Raw genomic sequence first — 10,711 nt, 5'->3', positions numbered from 1 at the left:
GTATTAAGTAGAACAGAAAGGGTAGTAAGTCTGTTCTACTTAATACAGATTAAAGGGTAGTAAGTCACAGATTTTAACTAGAACAGACTTACTACCCTTTAATCTGTATTAACTAGAACAGACTTACTACCCTTTAATCTGTATTAACCAGAACAAAGTGATTAATCTGATTGCACAGCAGCCAAAAGATATTCTAAAAATGGTTCTTTCAGTACTTAACTGTGGGTGTATATTTTAGTTGTTATTTTCAATAAGTTAAATACAGTGGAACAGTGGTTCTCAAACTTTTTTTGCCCAAAGACCAATTCAGTGTGGAAAAAGGCCCCATGGATCACCTACCAGTCCTACCCCATCTATTTTGTTCTCTCACATAGCCTTGGCTGTGGCATTGCACGTCAATGACTTGCATTATAGACCAGCCTGTGGACAACACTTTGAGAACCACTGCAGTAGAAGGTATTTGTAGACTAATTTAAGACTACGGGTCTGGAGTTTGTTTTTCTCACTTTCATCTAGAAATATCAAAACGAGTAGGAAAGCAAATTATGTTAAAACTTTAGTATATTTGGGACTGACATTCATCTCATCTAACAAGTTTTTATAATGAACGATTATTTGAATTTAGGTGAAATTCAAAATTAATATTGTTAGTGTTTTTTTTGTTTTCAAAATTGCCAAAAAAATCAAGTCATTTTTATTCAAATATCTTATTCGTGCTACCAACATAGAAATTCACGAGCACTTTCAACTTAGTAAGTGAATTAAGAATATTCTTTTAGAACATTTGAGTAGACCTTTAACGGCAGGAATTTCTTATTAAAATCTCTACTACGTTGCATTAATTAATGTTAACGAGAGATTACATTGAAAACAGTTTTAAAGTATAACTTTAATGTTTTATGCCCGTAAGTATGTGGCATTGCTATACACACAAGTTTATAAGCTGCTTACGAACCTACATGTACACGTGTGCAGTGTTACCATAGCATGGAGAGTTTACCTTCATCAAACTGAAAATAACTGTAGAACTAATGGAAAACCTTCATCATGATGTAGAGTGTACAGTCACTGATATCACTATAAGAATATTAGATAAAAATGTTATTGTGGAATCAGTTCCACGTACGAGGCTGAGAAATAGTTGTTAGAAGTAATCTAGTTAAACAGTGATAACTTAGTTTTTTATAACACGATAAAGGTTCAGAGTTGGTCTTATTCTTTTTGAGTTTAAACAGGACTTTTATCTTATTAAATATTGTTTGATAATGTAACATTCTGTTACTTGTGTTAAAAATATAGGTATATAATATAACTCTGTGTTTTATACAGCAGGTTTTAGTTTGTGTTCAAATTAGAGTGAACTTTTTGGAAGCATGAGGTTGTGTTATATTTGAGATAATCACAAATTTGTAGATATATATACAGGTTCCTTTAGTGTCTTTTTTTGGAGGGTGTGTCGATTAAATATATATATACACGTATTCCTTTTTGGGGGGAGGGAAATCATTGCAAGAGCCATAAATGAAACTCATCTCACTTGTGGATTAAATATTACACAGCTTTCTAAACTGGCCACCATAGTGAACTACTAACATTCCATCATTTTAAGCCTTTACAAGAAGGATCAAACTTTGTTCTCATCTATGGAAAAACAAACCAGCATTGCTGGAATACTGTGTTTGTCTGTCCCAAATGACTTGCATCTAGTGGTAAATAAAGTGTTATATCATCCACTGCATTACATGACACACACACACACACGTGCATGGAGTAATACTGAGACTATTTGGTTGCTGTACATATTATGTGTGTGGGTGTGATAAATGGTTTATAATATTCATACCTTCAATTAAAGTTTACTCGTACTATGAACGTTATTTTCTTCTGGTTGTAGGAGGCGTGAACATCTACGAAAAGTGTGTAAGTTTGTTACTTCTGCAGTGCTTTTGTTTTATAGTTAAAATTGGAATATATATATATATATATTTGTAGTTTATGATTAAAGCTGAATGTTGATTTCTTTTCCCTCACACTTTAATTCTTTCTGTAGTTTTCTTTATTCACGTAATGAATGACTTGGTTTTTAGCTTTAGAAATGAACATCATTACACTTTAATTCTTTCTGTAGTTTTCTTTATTCACGTAATGAATGACTTGGTTTTTAGCTCTAGAAATGAACATCATTACACTTTAATTCTTTCTGTAGTTTTCTTTATTCACGTAATGAATGACTTGGTTTTTAGCTCTAGAAATGAACATCATTTTATTCCCTCTTGATCACCAACTTCTAAGGTATTACTGCACTTATTCTGCGAATCTTGTACTTTCCTCACCTTTTCTGTGGAAAATATGCACTGCCTAGCACACTGGACTTTAGCATCGTTATATGCACTGTGGGATCACAGGTAGGCCTATTTTGATCACATCAACTTCTTTTTAAATTTTTCGTTTTCTGTTTATGTTATATTAAGACACTTGACATGAAGTTTGACATAAGTTTATAAGTCCTACTAATTTTATTAGTTTTTAAAACAATTAATTACAAAGGACATTTAATGTTGCCTGCTGAATATTTGATGTTCTTTTTTTTTATATTCTTATCAGACTTTGAATTAGAAGAATTCACCAACAAGAATATGCTCAACATCATGAAGAGATGATGAATGTTTCAAACCAAAAAACTATGGTATTCAATCTACTATAAAAAGAAAAAAAAAAGCTATCATATACAGAATACCAAGTTTTGAATTGAGTTCCAAATCTACAAAATATTTTCAGGGTAACTATAAGTTCCTTTTAATCATCTTATGTTAGAATATGGCAGCATTTGTATCATCGTCTTGCTTTCAAACTTCAGCATCAAATGTCGACCTCGAGGACCTCACTTTAAACAAAATGATGACCTGATCCATCAATGCTTTTCATCAAGATCGCAAAGAGGGAAGTCCACCAGACAAGAAAAATCCAATGTATCAACTTTTATCAATTTTCTACACGCCCAGTGCCTTAACATACTACAAATCTTCTGTTTTCATGTCTCCGGAGATACATTTTTCGAAGATGAAGTCCTTTTAAAATCATCAGGAAACACAGAAGCTAAGGACCACCTTCCCATCAAAAAGCTCTCAGAGATAGAACCAGATATAACAACACCAACAATTTTTTCCTCTTGCAAGGAAGATATCAGTTGGGATGATACTGTTGCTGATCTGCACAGTTTGACTGATAAAACACAGCCACATCCATTAACTTCAACACCAAGAAAACCTTTACTCTTGTTGAAACCAGCTGAACAGGTGAATATTATTATTTGTAAGTTTCATTTCTAAGAAAAACGGGTGGGATTAGAGTTTCAAATTATTTAAATTATTTCAAGATCAATTTAAACATTTATTGTGGCGAAGATCTAGAAAACATTAAAAGGTTTATTTTTATCAATAAAATAATTTAAAAAGATGTAAATAAAGGTTTTCACAGAAGTTGCAGAAGAAAAAAAAATCTGTATTTTTCTGTTTATTTGTAGGTATCAGTTGTCTACTACATAAACCTAAATTTGTGTTTGTTTGTTCCCACCTTTACGCCACTGTAATAATAGACCTATAAATATATGGAATCAGCATACTTAGGTTTAATGTCTGTGACGTCACACTTTTAGTGTCAACGAAAACTTTGTAGTCTCATTTTTTCCACAGAAGACAGACCAGATTTTTGATCTGATATAAGTGGAGATGACGTCAGAGACATTTGAGTGTAGTTTATAGAGATGTGTACTGCCATTGTGGTGTCAGAATAAAAATCCATCAAACGCTGTCGTGTCCACTGACAAACAAGACAATTTTTTTTTTACAGAATGGACAAGTTGAACCCTAGAAATTCTGAAAAATAAATTGGTTTTATTCACTTTATTTTGGGAAGGGAGTTAGGTATCTTGTAAGTTTGAGAAGGAAGAATTTTACAGATTGAATCAATCAACTCTAAAACTTAAAAATTTCAAATTTTATTTTTTGAAAGAAACAACTGTTTTAGTTTGATACACTGTCCCAAAATAGACAAAATTCGGTTGTTTAGGGACATCTGTGATCGGAGAAAAAAAAAGATTAATGAGTTTAAAAATAGAATAAATATTTTTAAAACTATCAAATTTCTTAGTTTTTTTGGAGCATCGGAATTTGTGGTTTCAGATTACAAAGTGGAGACACAAATTAGGTTTACATTTTTTAAAGCCTGTTTCGTTTTCTGAACTGAGTGTGATCATTAAAATACTTGACTGGTGTTTTCTTCAAGTGTTTATAATTTAGATTATAAGATAATATGTTAGCCTATGTTAGGATTTATTTAATTAGTTTTCCTGAATAATATTAATATTAGTTAATAATAACAAAAAATAGTTGTATGAATTTTGGGGGGCCCCCCAGTGGCACAGCGGTATTTCTAAGGACTTACAACGCTAGAATCCGGGTTTTGATACCCATGGTGGGCAGAGTAAAGATAGTCCGTTGTGTAGCTTTGTGCTTAATTACAAACAAACAATATATTTTGGGAAATATTAGTTCAGTGTAAATTTATTATGTAATTACGTCAGTTCGGTGACTGTTATATATTTCAAACAAGCCACTAGTGGCCAGTAGAAATACTTACTCTTACATGTTTTGTATTGAAACACATTAAATATTTTCTTGGAAGAAGAGACAATTAGAAACTATTTTCCAATGCAGGGTATGAATAATTTTTTAGCACTTTTTTTTTTATCTTCCTCTCTGCATATTTGAGTGGTGCCCTCTGTTATCATAAAGTGCCTAAAGTCCTGTAATTAGTTATTAAAAACTGAATCCTATACTGGTACACTATCTGATTTACAAGTTAAGTGTCACATTCTTGTAACATTTGATGATTAAAAATTACTGGAAATGTGTCACAATTTAAATTTGTGGTTATTCTTTGATTATCAGTAACCACTAATAGCCCAGTTATTGTCAAATTTTATCATCAACATTGGTGTCGAATACGATTTTAATGGATATTTAAATAATGTATGCTAGAAGAGATGATTGTTTATTACTTGTGATGAGTATATATTAGAGCAGTGAACTCATGAAATACTCCCGTTATTCTTCTAAGTTACTCAAACATTTGGGTAATGAAATGACACGTGGATTTGAACCGATGTTCGTCGCTGTTAACCATTTTCACATGACTGCCATTATTAAATACTACCTAATGATATTCTTCCTCTCTTGCTTGACAGGTTAGGTGAGATTTAAAAGAAAAAAAAATAAATTAACCTTGTGGTCAGAAACGCGTGACAATGAGGTAGTAAAGACTTTTTACCGTCACGGTATTCATAAACCGCATTGTACACCGCAGCATGGGAGTGGCATTACTAGGGTTACTGAGTACACACGGTAACAGACTCGACTTGTCTGATAGGTGGAACCTTCGAAACCTAACTTTGTGGCTTAGCAAGTATAAAGATTGGCGAGTGATATGAAAGCTAAGACTGTCGATTAGATTTCTAATTGTTCAATTTTCATTTATTTGCTGACTTTGTCCCCTCCCCCTCTTAATGGCTCGGTGGTAAGTCTGAAGGCTTATAACTCTAAAAACCGGGTTTTAATAATCGTTAGATAGTCCACCGTGTAGCTTTCTGTTCGGAAACTAATAAATTTATTAATTTATGTGTTGAAAACAATGAATAACGTCGACGTGGGGACCATTCAAGTATCTATCAGCCTTTTTATTTTTGTGAGTTTATAACTTTAATATTTAGTCGTATGTTGTAATTAATTCTTACATTGCCGTACATAGTAATTAATTCTTACATTGCCGTACGTAGTAATTAATTCTGACATTGCCGTACGTAGTAATTAATTCTGACATTGCCGTACGTAGTAATTAATTCTGACATTGCCGAACATAGTAATTCATTCTGACATTGCCGTACATAGTAATTAATTCGGACATTGCCGTACGTAGTAATTCATTCTGACATTGCCGTACATAGTAATTAATTCTGACATTGCCGTACATAGTAATTCATTCTTACATTGCCGTACATAGTAATTAATTCTGACATTGCCGTACATAGTAATTCATTCTTACATTGCCGTACGTAGTAATTAATTCTGACATTGCCGTACATAGTAATTCATTCTGACATTGCCGTACATAGTAATCAATTCTGACATTGCCGTACATAGTAATGAATTCTGACATTGCCGTACATAGTAATTAATTCTTACATTGCCGTACATAGTAATCAATTCTGACATTGCCGTACATAGTAATTAATTCTTACATTGCCGTACGTAGTAATTCATTCTGACATTGCCGTACATAGTACTGAGTAGCGACATGATGTCTGTAGTAAAGAATTATCCTCTAAGGCATTATGGGAAAGGTCTTTGTAGCTAATATTTTTAGCCGCGAGATAATAACGGCGCTGATTTTTTTTCTTTCAAGTACAAACGTTTAGCTCATAGGTCCGTCATCTCTTGACCGATCTGAGAGCTAATTACAGTTTTGGACTCAGGAGGTCAAACCGTTTCGACTGATGTATTTGACCACGTCCAAGATCTCATAGATTAATTTACTCTAATCCTGCTTAAAATAATTTCAAGTGCTGCGGCTATTGAAGATACCCTCTTGTTTTGTGTTGTTTCTGTTTAAATGTTGTGTGATACGATATCGTTTTTCACTTACCCGTTTAAAGATGTTCCATATTTTACCTGATTTATGTTAAGTTATAAATGTCTTGTTTTGTATAGATTAAAGCTAGCCAGAAAAGGGCCGTCATCTTGGCCAGAGAAGGAAGGATGCATCTGACCACTTCGAAGGTCCACGTTTTGGAGGGGCGCCAGCGTTTGGAAGAGTTCAAGAATGATATGTTAAACGTCAGATCCAGTATATGCGCAGCACGTCATTTGTTCTCCCTGGTGGAGAGAGAAATTAAGAATTACAGATGTGAGTCAGTAGACAGAGAATGTTGGAATCGTTTCTTGACATCGAACTCTCGAACCGCAAGGCCCTACAATCCACAAACAAAGTTGTATCGTGAACATCGAATCTTCATAGAAGAAATAAAGTATCATTTCAAGTGGCGATACGGGATTGTTTGGTGACGTCACCTTCCAGAAGTTGTTTGTTCGTCTTAACGACATAGCCAAGTTTTGTGTTAAGTTGATAAGGGGGAAATATGTCTAGAGGCTGTAGTCTTGTGTTTGATCAACTTTTAATTTTTTTTTCTCCCAATTATAAAACATCTGGCATGTTTCCCATGTGTTAGTTATTGAAGCCCTAATTGAGTTGAATTTTTTCCAGTATCTTCTTTAATATTTTCATTTATGTTCAATGTTAAACATTTATCTTTCCAGTATGGGAATGTAGGCTTGTTCTTCGACCTCATCAGTCAGTTCTTCTGCTTGCTTTGTTCCTCCTCTAACACATCAACCAGCTTTTCAGTTCAGTTTGTTCCTCCTCTGATACATCAGTCAGTTCTTTAGCTTGGTTTGTTCCTCCTCTGACACATCAGTCAGTTCTTTTGTTTGGCTTGTTCCTCCTCTGACACATCAACCAGCTTTTCAGTTCAGTTTGTTCCTCCTCAGACACATCAGTAGTTCTTTAGCTTGGTTTGTTCCTCCTCTGACACATCAGTCAGTTCTTCTGCTTGCTTTGTTCCTCCTCTAACACATCAACCAGCTTTTCAGTTTAGTTTGTTCCTCCTCTGACACATCAACCAGCATTTCAGTTCAGTTTGTTCCTTCTCTAACACATCAGTCAGTTCTTTAGCTTGGTTTGTTCCTCCTCTGACACATCAACCAGCTTTTCAGTTTAGTTTGTTCCTTCTCTAACACATCAGTCAGTTCTTTAGCTTGGTTTGTTCCTCCTCTGACACATCAATCAGTTCTTCTGCTTGCTTTGTTCCTCCTCTAACACATCAACCAGCTTTTCAGTTTAGTTTGTTCCTTCTCTAACACATCAGTCAGTTCTTCTGCTTGCTTTGTTCCTCCTCTAACACATCAACCAGCTTTTCAGTTTAGTTTGTTCCTCCTCTGACACATCAGTCAGTTCTTCTGCTTGCTTTGTTCCTCCTCTAACACATCAACCAGCTTTTCAGTTTAGTTTGTTCCTTCTCTAACACATCAGTCAGTTCTTCATCTTGGTTTGCTCCTCCTATAACTCATCATTTAATTCTTCTGCTTGATTTGTTCCTCCTCTAAATCATCAGTCAGTTCTTCTGCTTGGTTTGTTCCTTCTCTCCAAGTCATCGGTCAGTTCTTCTGCTTGGTTTGTTCCTTCTCACCAAGTCATCGGTCAGTTCTTCTGCTTGGTTTGTTCCTTCTCTCCAAGTCATCGGTCAGTTCTTCTGCTTGGTTTGTTTCTTCTCTCCAAGTCATTGGTCAGTTCCTCTGTGGTATAACAATAAAATATTGATGATAAAATTAAGGACTTCAGATTAATTTGTTTTTATGATGTGTTTGGCCAAAACCCTTCAGAGAGGCTTTGTCTGAAAGGTTGTATCGAAAAGATCCCAATTCTGTCGTTCAGATTTTAAATTATAGTTCGTCATATCTTAAGCTAAGAATGCTACTGTGAAATATAATGTTTTTGTACGCAGATTTTTAGAAAGTATGGCATAGAATTGAAAAGAGCTGAAGCATTACTGTTATCAACAAGATCAAAGTAATTTATGTGTGTGTCTTAAGTTGGAAGCTGATAAGTGGCCCTGTCTGTCCTTGTGTCTGTTCGTCTAATCCCATTTCTCTCTCACGTGTTTATAATCTTGTTTTAGCCTTTCCATGATTTTGGTCTCCCACACTGCTCCTTGATGTGTCATATGCATCTTATTTCTCGAACACGTGTTTGTTGGTCTGACATGGTTTGAGTGTAATAAAGAATTATTAATTTCAAAGTGGTTCCTCGTCATCGAATTTGAATAGTTTGAGTGGGCGTTAATCTAACTGTAGCAAACCCCCACCGCCAACAAACAAGGAAACTAGGACTACAAATGACACAACGAATCCTTCTTCATGATGCAACTCTCTCACTGCTACGTGCGTATGTTTATATGGGACACACTAAAACATTCGTATTTAGTATTGAGAACTGTGATATTAACCGTATGTGAATTTGGAATTTTGTAGTGCCGAACTTTACAGGTTTTGACAAGTAATGACATGTTGAAACATGTTCTTCGATTTTTATTATGCATAAGCCTGGTTTTGTGATAGTCATATATACACGTGGCATTATGATGGAATTCTATAAACCTGGCTTTGTGATAGTCATATATACACGTGGCATTATGATGGAATTCTATAAACCTGGCTTTGTGATAGTCATATATATACACGTGGCATTATGCTGGAATTCTATAAACCTGGCTTTGTGATAGTTATATATACACGTGGCATTATGCTGTAATTCTATAAACCTGGCTTTGTGATAGTCATATATACACGTGGCATTATGCTGGAATTCTATAAACCTGGCTTTGTGATAGTCATATATACTTTATAGAATTCCAGCATAATGCCACGCCTGGCTTTGTGATAGTCATATATACACGTGGCATTATGCTGGAATTCTCAACGATTTGCGTAGTTATTGATAGTAAGAACTGCCTTTCCACCCCACCCCCTCGTGCGTCAGCGATAAGTTACCACTTACAACGTTAACATTCGGTGTTCGATTCCCCTTGGTGGACAGAGCACAGATAGCCTATTTTGTAATTTTGCGCCGAAACAACAACAGTAATAACGACTGCTGTATGTCTTCTGTTATTTGCACGTCTTTGGTCAAGGTTTTTCAGTTTTTATTATCATCTTCATGTATACATATAAAGGCAATTTTCGGAACTTCAGTCGCATATATTAGGCCCGGCATGGCCAGATGGTTAGGGCACTCGACTCGCAATCTGAGGGTCGCGGGTTCGAAACCCCGTACCACCAAACATGCTTTTGGTTTTTCACGCTAAAAATCGAGTTTTAATACCCACTGTATGCAGAACACTAACAGCTTTGCGCTTAACAACAAACAACCCAATTTTCTTAGCACCCATTTTCACCCTGTTAGGACAACTAGGCCTAATAATGCTCTAAAATAACCTATGCTCTTCATCCACGTTAGGACAACTAGGCTTAACGTAACCCTAAAATAACTCACTTTCACCATGCGTGATCCCCTCTGTGTAGTGTAAATTGTCTAACGATTTGTCATTAGACTTACTGGAAAATTGTACTGTAACACAACGTGTTTGATTGAAATAGATCGCCGTGGCTTGGATGTTTTATTTTTTTAACAAAGAAAGTCTTAACGTTTGAGAGAGCGTTTAGGCCTTCCGTTAGTGGAAGTTCTTTGTGTATTAACTATATGATCACTATAGTTACGCTAACACTTGAAATAATGTTATTTAAACTTAATACTTTATTTCTGAGTCAAGTATTAATGTTTATAGAACAAAAACAACTGTCAGGTTTCCTATTACTGTTAACACCGGAACCATATAAAGCATAAAACGTACATTGTTTTGAGATATGTCACGTTTTGGATAAAGCCTAAAACTTGTTTTGGATTGAGTTATCTCGAGTTTTGTAACTATATAAAGCCCAAAACTTATATTGGATTCAGTTATCTCGACTTTTGGATTGAGTTATCTCGAGTTTTGGAACTATATAAAGCCCAAAGCTTGTTTTGGGTTGAGTTGTTTGAAGTT

At 34.9% G+C, this 10,711-nt stretch overlaps 1 protein-coding gene across 4 annotated transcripts in view; it reads left to right on the top strand.

The window, feature by feature from the left end:
- The window catches only part of LOC111089213, a 25,270-nt gene that overhangs the window by 4,649 nt on the left and 9,910 nt on the right, over positions 1–10,711 (top strand). For 2 of the 4 annotated variants that reach the window (XR_002613517.1, XR_002613519.1), the window contains exon 2: positions 301–456. Coding sequence is in view for 1 of the 4 variants with exons in the window: in XM_022401294.1 (XP_022257002.1) it covers positions 2,808–3,296; positions 6,765–7,118 (843 nt within the window). In the remaining 3 variants the exon portion in view is untranslated. Of the gene's footprint in view, positions 1–300; positions 457–2,243; positions 2,406–2,604; positions 3,297–6,764; positions 9,504–10,711 lie in introns of those variants that run through there. The other 2 variants (XR_002613518.1, XM_022401294.1) reach the window with 2 other exon arrangements.

This window comes from Limulus polyphemus, unplaced genomic scaffold (assembly GCF_000517525.1).
Source record: "Limulus polyphemus unplaced genomic scaffold, Limulus_polyphemus-2.1.2 Scaffold5585, whole genome shotgun sequence".
NCBI classification, from domain to species: domain Eukaryota; kingdom Metazoa; phylum Arthropoda; class Merostomata; order Xiphosura; family Limulidae; genus Limulus; species Limulus polyphemus.
The sequence above is the reverse complement of the archived record's forward strand: the minus strand, read 5'-3'. Positions and strand labels throughout refer to the sequence as shown.